Source organism: Columba livia, unplaced genomic scaffold, assembly GCF_036013475.1.
Source record: "Columba livia isolate bColLiv1 breed racing homer unplaced genomic scaffold, bColLiv1.pat.W.v2 Scaffold_140, whole genome shotgun sequence".
Classification (NCBI taxonomy): Eukaryota; Metazoa; Chordata; class Aves; order Columbiformes; family Columbidae; genus Columba; species Columba livia.
Genome location: NW_027043036.1, coordinates 458,765 through 474,217, shown reverse-complemented (window position 1 = coordinate 474,217; position 15,453 = coordinate 458,765). Strand labels below are relative to the sequence as shown.

At 50.6% G+C, this 15,453-nt stretch overlaps 1 protein-coding gene across 1 annotated transcript; it reads left to right on the top strand.

Annotated features, from left to right (window-relative positions):
• The first annotated feature begins 2,463 nt into the window (after positions 1 to 2,463).
• Positions 2,464 to 3,396, top strand: LOC135577787 (olfactory receptor 14A16-like). The gene has a single exon (XM_065047909.1). The coding sequence runs from the start codon at positions 2,464 to 2,466 to the stop codon at positions 3,394 to 3,396; it is 933 nt and encodes a 310-aa protein (XP_064903981.1).
• The last annotated feature ends 12,057 nt before the right edge of the window (positions 3,397 to 15,453 follow it).

Here is a 15,453-nt window from a genome sequence, read left to right as displayed (position 1 = left end):
GTTCAGCACCTTGTGCACATGGTGTGGGGTGCTGAGGGACCTGGGCTGCTTTGGCCCAGCAGCGCTGGGGAGGCTGCAGCAGTGCAGGAGTAGCCTGAGAGTGCTTGAAGGGCGGTTTCAGAGGTGGTGGAGGTTTCTTCATAGTGGGAAAGAGCTTGAGAAAGAAATAATGGCCAAAGTGCAGCTGGGGAGGTCCAGGCTGGACATGAGCAGAAAGGAATGTGATGGAAGGGCAGTGCTGTGGGGGAGCAGGTCAGCAGAGGGAGTCTGCACCAGCCCAAGGCTTTGTGCTTCAAGGACCAGCTGGGGAGGATGGAGAGATCTCAGCAAAGGAAGGAAGATGCTCAGACAAGAGCAAGGTGGGGCAGCAGGGGGGATGTCTCCAGCCTGCAGGGACAGAGGTGCAGGGGATGCCACAGCACAGGACAGGCTGTCGTGGGGATGATCAAGGGATGGAAAGAGGCTGAAAGCCCCACCAGACATGAGCTCCTTCTCCCCTTGGCTGTGGCTGTTGTCTGCACCTCTGATGCCTGTGAGGAGACACCTTGTCCTTCCAGCACAGGGGCCTCACGGCCTCCTTGTCCCCAGCCAGGAACCTGGGAGGGGTGGGACCATAGTCCTGCCCTTGGCCTTGCACAGCCCCACATCACACTGTCCCAGGAAGGGCCCTGGGCAACGTGGGAGGGACAGGATCTGACTTCCCAGGGTTGGGGGTCAGGGCTTAGTTCTTTGGTTAATGAAACACATCCAGGTTTACGCAGCATCAGAGAGACCTTTACTTTGCTTTTCCTGACCTGTCATAATTGCCTCCAGTTACTTCTCTAACCAGATCCTGGGAACAGTTTCTCAGTTGTGTCCCTCAGTGTGACCAATTAACATTACAAGAAACTTTGGAGTTTACATCTGACTTTGACTTCCTGAGAAGTTTCTTCAGCTTCCCCTCAGGGTCTGAGGTCCATGGACTCAGCACCAAACCCACCAGAGGGGTCATTAAAGCGCCTTGGGCTGCTCCTGTGCTGCTGAGCTGGGCTGGGCTCCTGGGACACAGGGAGCTCATGGCAGCGGCAGCGCTGCAGAGAGACAGCTCTGCCCAGGAGCAGCTCCTCTGCACACGCAGCAGGGCTGAGGGGTCTGCCTGGGGATCTCAGGAGACGAGCAAGGCAGAGAGAGATTAAAGGTGGTCAGGACTGGGAGGATGACTGAGAGCTCACTGGAGGAGAAACCTTTGCAGCCCTTGCCATGGTAAGTCTCTGGGTGCAGGGCAGTGCAGCTGTAGCTCCTGGAGGCAACTCCTGAAACTGGCACAGGCACAGCTTGTGGGGTCTGTAAGGACGGGGCTCTTGTCAGGCCATGTTGAACAGCTGTGAAGCCGGGTGAGCACCCAGGGGTGCCCAGGGCTGTCCTGCAGAGCAGGGTCCCTGCACCCCAGGGCTGTGCCGGGCAGGGACTCTGCCGCCTGCCAGGGTCAGCGCTCAGCCTGCCCCGGAGATCCCATGGCAGCAGCTGTGGGTGGAAGGAGCGACCCCCGGCAGGGCAGGCAGGGAGCTTGTGGGGTTGAAGGGGGCTGTGTGGGTCAGGGCTGCTCAGAGCTCCAGATCCCCCCACAGACATGGCAGAGGGTCCTTCTGAACAACGACTTCAGTACAGGAACCTCTGCAAGGGAAGGAGTCTGTGCTGTCAGTTTTCCACTCTTGGTTGTCTGGGTGTGCAGTGGGAGATGGGGATTTATTTCTCTCTTTGGAGAAGACACTGAGAGAGGGAGAGGGAGAGGTAGAGGGAGAGGGAGAGGGAGAGGGAGAGGGAGAGGGAGAGGGAGCTCCTACCAGATATGCCAGGGACGGGATTTAGGAACCCCCCCGCAATGCCCTGCAGTGCAGACACATTTCCCAGTGCAACCCCTGGTCTCCTCTCCTCCCCAGCAGACCCTCTGCCCCAAAGCCATGGGGTCCAGGTCACGAGTCTCCACCTCAGCAGCTGGACCTCCAGGTGAAGGGTTCCTGCAAAGTGGTACTCAAAAAAGGTGCTAAAAGTACTTGCTCTCCAGTGTCATGTGAGTGGCAGCAGCACAGCCAGGTCAGGAGAAGGTTCCACAGCATGCCCGTCTGCCTTTCTGTCCTTGCTTTATCTTCTGGTAGCACTGCAGTGTCCTTCCCTGTTTCTCCACCTGTTTCTGGTGCTCTTGCTCTCTGGGGTTGGTGTGCGAGTGTCGGTCACTTATTGTTCTGACACCAACTCAGGGGGTCTTGCCCCAGAGCTGTGTTGATGGAAACCAGATGCCCAAGCTGCATTTTAAACTGTGATGAAATGTTTTTCCCACTTCGTAGACAGAGAGAATGAGCTGAAACATCCCTCCCTCAGGGAGGGGGTTTTCCATGAGAAACAACATATTTTCTCCAGAGAAGTCTCCCCTAACTTGTCACTGTCTTTCCTCCTTGCACAGGTCCTCATGCCCACAGGCAGCCAATGTCCAACAGCAGCTCCATCACCCAGTTCCTCCTCCTGCCGTTCACAGACACACGGGAGCTGCAGCTCTTGCACTTCTGGCTCTTCCTGGGCATCTACCTGGCTGCCCTCCTGGGCAACGGCCTCATCATCACCACCATAGCCTGGGACCAGCACCTCCACACCCCCATGTACTTCTTCCTGCTCAACCTCGCCCTCCTCGACCTGGGCTCCATCTCCACCATTGTCCCCAAGTCCATGGCCAACTCTCTGTGGGATTCCAGGGACATTTCCTATGCAGGATGTGCTGCACAGATCTTTCTGTTTGTCTTTTTAGCTTCAGCAGAGATTTATCTTCTCACCATCATGTCGTACGACCGCTACGTTGCCATCTGCAAACCCCTGCACTACGGGACCCTCCTGGGCAGCAGAGCTTGTGTCCACATGGCAGCAGCTGCCTGGGCCACTGGGTTTCTCAATGCTCTGCTGCACACGGCCAATACATTTTCACTGCCCCTGTGCAAGGGCAATGCCCTGGGCCAGTTCTTCTGTGAAATCCCCCAGATCCTCAAGCTCTCCTGCTCACACTCCTACCTCAGGGAACTTGGGCTTATTGTGGTCAACGTGTGTTTATTTTTCATGTGTTTTGTGCTCATTGTGGTGTCCTATGTGCAGATCTTGAGGGCCGTGCTGAGGATCCCCTCTGAGCAGGGACGGCACAAAGCCTTTTCCACCTGCCTCCCTCACCTGGTTGTGGTCTCCCTGTTTGTCAGCACTGCCATATTTGCCCACCTGAAGCCCCCCTCCATCTCCTCCCCATCCCTGGATCTGGTTGTGTCTGTTCTGTACTCAGTGGTTCCTCCAGCAGTGAACCCCCTCATCTACAGCATGAGGAACCAGGAGCTCAAGGATGCCTTGTGGAAACTCATATCTTACAATTTCCTGAAGTATTAAACTACCCATCTGCTTCTACATAGGTGTTTTAGAGTAACTAATTACAGGCCCAGCCTGTCATCTGGATTTTCTGTTGTTGTTGGTAGTTTTTCTATTGTGATAATGTTGTTGTCATCCCATTTCTTAATTCACTGTCTGCTTTTCTGTTATAACCACTGGCTGTGTAAATGAGGAGCCGTGCTCTCCTTGTCTCTAAACAAAATAAAGGGTTCTTTAGTGACTTGTTTTTCACTATATCCTTCCTGAAAAGTCTTATGGAGCTGCAGGGACAGTTCTTGTGTTCATGGGAGGAGGAAAAGAGTCCATCGTGGCAGCCCTGCCAGGGAGCAGCAGCGCTTGTTCTTCCAGAGCTGTTCTGGTTCCACTCCCACACTCTCCTTCTCATCCCTGGTGTTGGTGCAAGGCCTGAGTGCTCTGGCAGCTTGGTCACCGTCCTGCTGTGTGTCAGTGCTGTGGGCGCAGGCAGGGACAGGCAATGGGCACTGCTGTGACAGAGCTGGCCTCACAACAGCCTTTCCATAAAGAAAGGTGATCTCCTATGGGCAGGGCATGATAGTTCATATCTTCTTGCAAAGTTTCTCTCAGTCATATTCCTACAAAAGTCACCCACAGATTAAACACCAGTGTGCAGCTGAACAGTGTGTGTGTGCGGGGCTGGCACACAGCAGTGTCCTCTCACAGCCAGGCTCCTGCCAGAGATCTGCAGGACCAGCAGAGCAGGGGCTGGGCTGTGCCCCTGTGCACTGGACACCCTATAGAAGGAGCCCCAGGTCAATCATCATGGACTGGCCCCTCACAACCACTATTTCCAGCACTCGCTTCTCACCCACAGAGGTTTTTCTTCCATCCATGGATGGACACTCAATGAATAGTTCAGCAGTCTGTGTTGCTTTGTACAGATGAGATGTGAGCACGCACATCATGTATGTGAGGTGACATGAACATGAGTGAACACAAACACCATCAACTGTTCCTTGGGGTTCCATGAAAACCTGTGGCACACACAAGGTCCTGAGGTCACTTCCTGTTGGAAGTAACACCCCATGGGAAACTGCCTGAATGCAGCACTGGGTTGTGCTTCCTTAATTGAGCTCCCCGTGTCCATTCCTCATGACGTGGGACATCTCAGATTAGTGCAGAGCAGGTGAAACACCAGAGCTGAGGTGTCTCCCACCCCTCTGGAGTGGCAACGGGAGGCCAGAGGGACAATGTGACTCCTACCTCTGTGTGTAAAAGGGACAGACTGTCTCTGAGCATCCCTGGGTGCAGAAGGGGTCCTGAGACAAACTCAGATCTGGATGCCTGATGGAACCCTGGCATTTCTGTGTGTGACTCCAGGAACAAACCTCAGTGTCCCAGTGAGATTCATCTCAGCTGCTGGGACAGGCTCATTGCAAGTGCTCCTGTCTGCTCCGTCACCCTTGCCTGTGATTCTGGGTTGTGCTCTCAAAAGCAAGACAAAGTGGTAAGAGGGTTTCCGAGGTCTTTGGAAAGGCAGATATCAAACCCATCTGCATGAAAAGCATGAAGGAGAATTAACAGCTGGTCAACCTGCCACCATACCCGGAATTTTGCAGGGTCACAGACATGGTGTTCCTTGGTGTCCTAGTAACCAGATCAGTGATCTCTGGGCTGGAGAATTGGAAGCTGGGTGGGAAGTTGGCTGGACAATCAAGCCAAATGTCATCAGCGGTACAAAGCCCTCCGTGCCGCCAGTTACTAGTATCATCCCTTAGTGACCAGCACTTGGACCAACACTGTTAAACGTCTTTATTCTCCCTCTCTATGATGTGACGAGTGCACATTCAGCTTCTCTGTGGATGAGACATAGTTGTGAGGAACCCTTGAACAACCTCGCCTGGTTCACCCTGCCTGGAGCAGGACAGTGAGACAAGTGAGATAAGGGCTTTCTTCAAACCTCAAGTTATTCTGAGATTCAATGAGTCTTTCCCTTGGAGAGGATTTTGAAGGTAGAATAGGCAGAGGAAGAATAAAAAGAATAAAAGACAGAAAAGGAGTTCTAAATGTTGTCAACAAAAAAACAGCAGTTGCTCTGAAGAGTGTTTTTCAACTCAAATCTCTAGTAGGGAATATATTTGATAAATTTGATAAAACAAGTATACTTTTATCTGATCAGGGCCTGGGCCATAAAAAAGGTGATGGATAGTTACCCTATTATGAGTTCACTTGTGTCTCAGACACTCATAACCCAGTCAGAATCCTGTGGCTGTAAAGGGGACAGTGAGGTCAGTTCTGTCTCTGGTGGTGACAGCCCAGCAGCAGGGACACGGCTGGGAAAGAACCTCAGTCTAAGTATGACAGATCCTACTCAGGAAGAGATCTTGGAGACAGGTTGTCACATCCATCCCACCTGAGAACATGGTGGGACAGCAGCAGGGACATGGTCGTGTGTATCAGAGCTGAAAGGCCAGCAGCACTCATGGGATTTAGGAAATCATGGTGAGGTTACTTCTCTCTGGTCAACTGCAAGACGACTAGAAGAATAACAGGTTGGGATCTCTGCTTGAGGGGCAGTTTCTGAGGTGGTGAAGCTTTCTCAAGTAGTGGGAAAAAGCAGCAGAGAAAAAAAAAACAAAGCCACTAAGTGCAGATGGGGAAGTGGAGACTGGTTATCAGGAGGAAGAAATGTCACTGTAAGAGCAGTGCTGTGGGGCAAGAGGTGACCCAGAGGGAGCTGGATCAGCCCATGGGTTGTGTTCTAAAGAGCAGCCAGTGAGGGTGCAGACACAGCAGTGAAGGTGCAGAAATGCTGGGGTGAGAGCAGGTGGGGAAGCGAGATGGGTGTCTGCAGCCTGCAGGGAAAGAGGGGCAGGGGTAGCACCGTGTAGAACAGCCTGTGGTGGAGATGGCAAAGGGCGCTGTAAGGCTGGAAGGGACCCACTGAACCCAGGTCTCTGTCCCCTTGGTCAGGGCAGTTGTCTCTGCCACTGAGACCCAGCAGAAGACATGTTGTCCTCATGGCACTGGGGCCTCGGTGCCTCCTTGCAGCCCCATGGGGAAGCTGGAAGTTGTTGTCCCAGTGTTGTCCTTCCCTGGGCCTTGCACACCCACATCCCACGGTCCCAGGAAGAGCCCTGAGCCGTGTGTTTACATCTCATCTGTACAATGAAAACATAGAGTTTTGACCTAGTGTTTCATAGAATCATTTTAATTTTTAAGTTTCATTTCATTTAATTATATACATAGTAGTAGTATATTATACTATTTTTATTGTCTTATTAAAATGCTGTTTCTGAACCCACGGGTTCAGATAACCCATTCCCTTCGGTTATCTTCCATATAGCACTTAATAGGTTGGAGGACTACGTGAGCAGCTGTTGTGGTCTTAGTTGCTGGCTGGGGTAGAACATTGAGAGGGAAGGACAGTAGTGGCTCAAGAACTCTTGAAAATCACTTTCCAAGATGATGGCACTTTTTTTTTTTTGTAGTGGGAAACAGCATGAGAAAGGAAAACCATCAGAAACTGCAGCTCTGGATGTCCAGAGTGGAGCTCAGGATAAAGAAATGTCATTCTGAGCGCAGTGCTGTGGTCATTCAGAGGGACTCTGGATCAGCCATGACTTTGTGTTTCCAGGAACAGCTGGTGAGGATGGAGAGACAGCAGCACAGGTGGGGACACACTGGGCTGAGAACAAGGTGGGGAAGCACATGGGGTGTCTGCAGCCTGTGGGGAAACAGCCACAGGCATGGGACAGTGTAGGATGGACTGTCGTGGAGATGGCCAAGGGTGACACTGGATGTCCCTGCAAGAGCCAAGGTCTTTGTCCCCTTGGCTATGGCTGATGTCCCTGCCACCGAGGCCTAAGAAGAGACACATCATTGTCATGGCCATGGCTCCCCATTGCCTCCTTGCACCCCCATGCAGGCCAGGAGGTGTCACACCATTGCCCTGCACTGGGCATCGCACTCCCCACATCCCCAGGAAGAGCCCTGAGCCACCTGTGAGGGACAGGATCTCCCTTCCCAGGGGCAGGGGCTCAAGGCTTGGCCATTGTCCTTCATCAGACAAACCAAGGGCTTTCTCAGCATCAGAGCTGCTGCACTTTGCCTTTGCCTGATGCAATCACTGCCTCCAATTATCTGCTCTAAGGAGTCCCTGGGGAGGCTTTGTCAGTAACAGCCCTCAGTGGGCCCATTAATGCTTCAAGGTACTTTGGAGTTTGTTCTGACTTGGACTTCTTGAGCAGATTCTTCAGCCTGTCCTTGGTATCTGAGGTTCATGGACTCAGCACCAAATACGCCACGGGGCTCATTAAAACACAGAAAGCCCTAACGAGCGATGTTTCTTTCTGTAATTTTCTTTAAACCTTCCAGACTTGTAGAACTAACTGGAGAGGTTTCAATGGGACACTTGCTGATGAAGACTTCAAAGAAGATTTCATAAAGGAGGGTTTTTTCTTTTCAGGGTGTTTTCTGTCATTTTTCAGTGTATGGAAGAAGTGACAGCAGCATTCTACACTGGACATTGATCCCGAGGGTCTCCTGAAGACATCTGGACAGGCAGGAGAACAGTCCTTGAGGCTGGACACTGTATGGACAACCTGGCTCCTCACCCCCACCCCCAGTCTGCCGGTTCCCTCATTGGCCACCACAGATTGCATCACTTTTCCTACATCAGTTTAATAAACAGCAAAACACTTTCCTCAGCTGTGTGTGTAAGCTGGATCTGATGAGGTCCAGCATCCACAAGGGACACCCACACAAGAACTGGTTTAGACAGAGAGACAGGAGAGGATAGAAATAAACACAATGAACATGTTGACTGCCATGTTAATTAGAGCTCTGAAGAATGGGGCAAGTTTGTAACTCCCTGAAGCTCAAAGCAGAAACCAGACAGTTGAGAGGCCACTGAACGACCAAAGAGCAAGTGGAGGAGAAACCTGAGAGCACTGGGAAGGGCAAACGTCCAGACAGTGCTGGAAAGTTGTCCTTGGACAGGGACATTTAATCAGGAGAGGTGGGAACTCCTGATTGATGAGGGAGATGAAATCATAGAGTGTTGGTAATAGAAGTACAGGGGAAGACCAATATTTCTTCTCCTTCCCTTAGTACATCTTTCATCAGCTGTCTCACCATAAACAGCCAGGGCCATTTTAGGGGCCCAGTGTACCTGAGGTGCTGGCCTGGGATTGGCATCTCTCACACAGGACCTGGGGAGACCAGAGCACCTTGCAGTGCAGGTGGAGCCTGGGCAGGGGTTCCCGGGGCATCTACACTGGCACCAGGTGTTTGTGTCCCTGGAGCTGAAGACATTTGTGTCCTAAACCCATGCCCAGTTCTGGAAAACTCTTACCTTTCCGAAGAAAAGAAACTCCCCTACAAAGACTTTAAAATGAATAAATAAATACATAAGTAAATAAGTAAATCAGTAAATAAATAAATAAATCAGTAAGTAAGTAAGTAAGTAACTAAATAAGTAAATAAATATGTAAATAAGTAAGTAAATAAGTAAATAAATACTAAAATACATAAATACATAAATACATACATGAATAAATAGAAAGAAAGAAAGAAACAAAGAAACAAACAAAGAAACAAAGAAAGAAACAAAGAAACAAGTAAACAAAGAAAGAAACAAAGAAAGAAAAAGAAGGTTGACACGTTCCTTTGCTTTGGATCTTTGTCTTCAGTTCTTCTTATTTTAATATCCATTGCCCAGAGCGAGTCACACTGAGGGGTTGGCTGGTTCACGGGCTGAGATGTTGGTTTAGATGGTCACCTACAGCACAGGTGGATCCTGCCCCATCATCGCCTGCTCTGCTCCAGTCTGAAACAGAGCCCAACATCACAATGGGATCATGAGAGAACTGAGGTTGAAGGGACCTCAGGAGTCTGCAGTCCAACCTGTCACCAACTGGGTCACACCAAGGTGTTCAAGCCTTGATTCAATCAGAGCTTTAGCAGGACTAGAGAAGTGATCATCCCTTTGTACTGGGCACTGGTGAGGCTGCACCTTGAATCCTGGGGTCAGTTTTAGGCCCCTCATGGCAAGGAAGACATTGAGGTGCTGGAGAGAGTTCAGAGGAGGTGACAAGGCTGGTGAAGGGTCTGGAGCACCAGTCTGACGAGGAGCGGTTGAGGGAGCTGGGGCTGTTCAGACTTGAGAACAGGAGGCTGAGGAGAGACCTTATTACTCTCTACAGCTGCCTGAAAGGAGGTTTTATCATGGAAGGTGTTGGTCTCTTGTCCCAAGTAGCAAGTGATAGGACAAGAGGAAATGGCCTCAAGTTGCACATGGGGAGGTTTAGATTGGATATTAGAAAGAAATTCTTCAGGGAAAGGGTTTTGAAGCAATGGAGCAGACTGCCCAGTGAGGTTGTGGAGTCCCTGTCACTGAAAGGTGTTCAAAAGACATACAGATGAGGCTCTAGGGACATGGTTTAGTGCCAGAATTAGGTTGTAGTTGGACTCGGTGATCCTAAGGGTCTCTTCTAGCCACAATTATTCTATGATTCCATGATAAGTCATTTTTGCTATTTTCTTTCTCAGAGGACCATGCAGCCTCCCTGAGAGCCAGGACGTTTCTGAGGTGTTGGAGAGACGTCTCACGGTCACACCAGCGAGTTCCACCAGCGCCTGTCTGTCCCTTCCCAGACCAAACCTTTTCTCCATATCCCAACCTTCCAGGCGAGTTTCTGGGACGCAGCAAATGCTGTGCTGATCTTCTGGGCTTGTTCAGAGAGAGCAGCTTGCCAACATGTTGATGGGCTCTCTGTGCACCTCAAAGCTTTCCTGACCATTTTTCTCAATGCCTCACTTGTACCCAACCTTTCTGGTCCTTGAGCTGTACATGAGGGGATTGAGCAGGGATGTGGGGAAGGAGTAGAAAAAAGGCTTTGTCAAACTGTCTCGGGAGGGCTGTTCTGGGCATCCCACAGTCCAGGATGAGGGTGCTGTAGAAACCAGTGGCACAGGTGAGGTGAGAGGTCCAGGAGGAGAAGGCCTTGTGCCTGTCTACACTGGGGCAGAGAGCAGTGATGCATTCATGGGATGTCCATGTGAACAGGAAGGGGACAAATGGCTCCAGGGGACAAAATGCCTTCCAGCCAGTGCTTTACCCATCGCACATACACCATCCAGGCCATGAGCTGCAGCTTCTCCAGGAGATGCTGTGGGATACGGTGTCAAAGGCTTTACTGCAGTCTAAGGACACAACGCCCACAGCCCGTGTGGCGGATTCACTCCCCACGACAGACTTTCCCTCATCTGCTCAGCCGGTCACCTTGTCATGGAAGGAGATCAGGGTGGTCAAGCAGGACCTGCCTTTCATCCAGCCATGCTGATTGGGCCCGATTGCTCGTCTCGTGTGTGTGACCTCACAGTCCTTTCCCAGCCCTGTTCCTGCTGTTGGCCAATCCCCTGCAGAGGCAGAAGTGACCTCACAATCCCCTCCACACCCATTGGTTCCTACTGGACTATGAGTTCCTGAGACACATGTGACCACATGACATCGTACCCACCATCACCCTCCTTGTGGTCCAGTGTGTGAGCAGATCAAACTAAGCTGCTTTCATAAAATGTATCCAATAGATTTCCTATCAAGGGTTTGAGTGGAGAAATGTTCCTCAGAGGAGCTGCTGTATTTACTCTGGGGCATTTTACATCTCTGCTTCTGCTTCTGATTTTTTCTTCTCCTTCCTCTGTCTATTCTGATGTGAAAGAGCTCTCCAAGGAAAAGATTCATGGAATCCTACAATAACGCAGGTTGGAAGAGACCCCTGAACACCATCTCTGCCCCACTGACATTTATGGCAGCCCAAGGAACAGCTGACAGCATTTGTGCTCACTTGGGTTCATCTCACCACATGCACACAGTGGACATGCACATGATGTGTATGTTTACATCTCATCTGTACAATGAAAACTTTTGACCTAGTATTTCATAGAATCATGGAATGTCCTGAGTTGGACGGACCCAAATTATCATGGAGTCCAACTGCTGTCCCTGCACAGGACACCCCACAGGTCACCCCGTGTGTCTGAGGACGTTGTTCAATCTCTTCTTGAACACTGTCAGGTTGGGGCTGTGACACCTTCCTGGGGAGCCTGTTCAGTGTCCAGCACCGTGTGGGTGAAGAACCTCTTCCTCATGTCCCACTGACCCTCCCCTGGCAGACCCTTCTTCCATTCCATTGGGTATTGTCATTGGTCACCACAGAGAACAGATCAGTACCTTCCCCTCCTTCTCCCCTTGTGAGGAAGCTGTAGCCACCATGAGGTCTCCTTTGAGTCTTTTCTTCAGCTCTGATGCTCGGAAACCCCTTGCTTTGCTTTCTGAAGCAGAAAGGAGGAGCCATGACCTCCAGGCAATGGGAAGGGGGATCCTGTCCCTCACACACGGCTCAGGGCTCTTCCTGGGACCGTGGGATGTGGGTGTGCAAGGCCCAGGGAAGGACAACACTGGCACAACAACTTCCAGCTTCCCCATGGGGCTGCAAGGAGGCACCGAGGCCCCAGTGCCATGAGGACAACATGTCTTCTCCTGGGCCTCAGTGGCAGAGACAACTGCCCTGGCCAAGGGGACACAGACCTGGGTTCTGTGGGTCCCTTCCAGCCTTACAGCGCCCTTTGCCATCTCCACCACAGGCTGTTCTACACGGTCCACAAAGCTGTGGGCTGATCCAGCCCCCGTTGGGTGATCTCCTGACCAGAGGACTGCCCTTCCAGTGACATTTCTTCCTCCTGATATCCATTCCTCACCTTCCACGTTGCACTCTCTTTCCTGGTTCTTCCCACTATCAAGGAAAGTTTGACCATCTCAGAAACTGCCCTTCAAACAGGGAATCCAATCACCACAAGGCTTCTTGTGTTTTTTTACCTGACAGAAGACAAGTAACCTCACCATGATCTTCCAAATCCCAGCACTGCTGCTGGCCTTTCAGCTTCTCTGACAGACACGACCATGTCCCTGCCGATGTCCCATCATGTTCTCAGGTGGGATGGACATGACAACCCGTCTCTCTTCCTGGGTAAGACCTGTGGGCCCTTGGGCAGAGGTTCTTTCCCAGCCATGTCCCTGCTGCTGGGCTGTCACCTCCAGACACAGAACTGACCCCACTGTCCCCTTCACAGCCAAAGTCTTTCCACTCAGTTATGAGTTTCAGAGGCTCAACTGACATCATAATCCCACACCCATCCATCCCCCTCCTTATGGGCCGCGACCTGACTAAATAAAACTATGCTTGTTTTATCAAACTGATCAAATCTATTTCCTGCTAAAGATCTGAGAGGAGAAGCATTCTTGACAGGAATGTGAAATGTTGAAACCTTTTCTATGTCCTCTCCTACCTCTTTTATTTCTTATTGTTTTCCTTCTTCCTGGTTGCTCATGGTGAATTCGCTACCTGAAGTGCAAAGCCAATCCCACCCCCAGAGATGAGATCTTGTTTATTCCAGAGCTGTGCAAGTCTGGATGCTGGAATGAAACCAGCACAACAGATAGAGAAGGAACATCTATTATATACAAATCCCTACATTCACACCCTCCCGGCAGTCCTAAAGAGCCAAGTGCTTACACATTGGCATATTGGTTACATAATCATTTTACCACTACACATGCTTGTTGAGAGAGGGTCCCGGGCTGAGCCTGGGGCTCCCCTCCTGGGGATGTGTGGTTTAGTACTATAATGAGCGCATAAGGAGCACAGTTCAGCTAAAGGACACTTTATGTAACCGTCTTGAGACAGATGTTAAAACAAGACTCAGCTAATTGTGCAGGCTCCAGAGTGTCTGCGCTGCAAGGACAGTATTCTTTGCAGGTTCTGATTAGGTGTTTTAAATGTCACTTTTATCTTTGTTAGAGCAGCAGACTGACCAAAACTGAGTGGATTTACATGTTTTAGGTTTGCAATTGCAGGCAGGATTCATTCTTTTAACTGTAAGGGCTACATCTTCTGTTTTCAAACACCTCTCCAAGGTAAAGATTCATTGACTCATAGAATAACTCAGGTTTGAAGAGAGCCCTGAACATCATCTTGTCTCAATCTCCTGCTCAAGGCAGGGTCCACCAGGTGAGGTTGTTCTAGGCCTCTGCCCAGCTTTGCATCATCCACAAAGGAGCTGAAAATGTGCTCCATGGCAGGATGAAGGGGCAGAATAAAGCCGTTCAACAGTGTTGGCCCAAGTACTCATCACTGAGGGATGCTGCTGGAAACCAGCTAAACAGAGGACTTTGTACCACTGATGATATTTGGGCTTGGTCATCCAGCCAACTCCCCACCCATCACAACATCCACATCTTTATCCCAGATCTCCCCAACCTGCTCTAAGGCACCACAGGAGACCATGTCTGGGGCCTTGCAAAACTACATGTATACAACACGCCTTTCTTTCCCCTGCCCATTTGGGTTCAGCAATCCCTTCCTTGTCCTTTGACAGCCTGGTCATGGCTGCAGGAGAATGTGGCCCTCTCCCATCTCTCTCCCAGGGACAGAGGTAGGTTGACCAGACCATAATTCTCCCAGTTCTCCTTCCTGCTATTCTTGAAGATGGCCTTTGTCCTCTGCCGTTTTGAAGGACCACTGCACCTCTCTGATTACTGTGGCACTTTTGAGACCACAATCCAGAATTTCCCACAGGGAAAGAGGAGCAGATGCAGGACTGTGTAGAACAGCATGTGATGGAGATGGCAAAGGAAATGGAGCAAACAGGGACACTTGCGGTGAGCCTGTCCAAGTAAGCTGAGATGAATCTCACTGGGCCACTGGGGTTTGTCCGTGGAGTCACACACAGAAATATCAGGGTTCTGTCAGGTGTCCAAATCTGAGCTGGCCTCGTGGACTGTGAAACACATTGAAACATTCAGGGTCAGACACTTTCCCTTATACACACAGAGGCAGAAGTCACAGTGTCTCTCTGGCCTTCTGTTCCTAGAGATTGGGAGGCTCCTCAGCTGCACGGTGTGTTCCCATGTTCTGCATTCATCTTTGATGTCCCTCATCATTAGGAATGGACATTGGCTCAAGGAAGCACATCCCAGTGCTGCATTCTGGTGGTTTCCTATGGGATATTAGTCCCAACATGACGTGACCTCAATAAACTGTCTGTCTCACAGGCCTTCATGGAACAACAAGGAATAGCTGATGGTGTTTGTTCAGACTTGGGTTTGTGTCACCTCACGTACGTGATGTGCATGCTCACATCTCATCTGTACAATGCAAACATGAACCTCTCACCTACTCATTCAGTGTAATTCCATGAAGAGACAAAGAACTCTGAGCTGGGGTGAGAGGCCAGTGATGGAAATGGTGGTTGTGAAGGGCCAGTCCATGACAATGCCCTGGGGCAGCTTCTGTGGGGTGTCCAGTGCACAGGGGCACAGCCCAGCCCCTGCTCTGCTGGTCCTGCAGGTCTCTGGCAGGAGCCTGGCTGTGAGAGGACACTGCTGGGTGCCAGCCACACACCGTTCAGCTGTACTCTGATGTTTCAACCTCCAGGCTGCTTTCTTGTGAGAGTTCTTGAAAGAAACTTGAAGAAGACATAAGCCTTTTGGCACTGCCCATAGGAGATCACGTTTCTATCTGGAAAGGCTGTTGTGAGGCCAGCTCTGTCACAGCAGTACCCATTGCCTGTCCCTGCCTGCGCTCACAGCACTGACACACAGCAGGACGGTGACCAAGCTGCCAGAGCACTCAGGCCTTGCACCAACACCAGGGATGAGAAGGAGAGTGTGGGAGTGGAACCAGAACAGCTCTGGAAGAACAAGCGCTGCTGATCCCTGGCAGGGCTGCCAGGATGGACTCTTTTCCCTCCTCCCATGCACACAGGACCTGTCCCTGCAGCTCCAAACAGGCCTTGCAGGAAGAATATCAGTGAAAAAAAAATCACTGCAGAGCCCTTTATTTTGTTTTAATACACAGAGAGCATGGGTCCATATTTATACAGCCAGTGGGTTTGAAAAAAAGCTGACAATGAATTAGAAAGGGGATGACAAAAATATCATGATTTATTAAAAAATAAACACCACCAACACACACACACAAGTCTGGGCCTCTAATGAGTTACATTAAAACTGTTATTTGTTAAAGAGAAGATGAT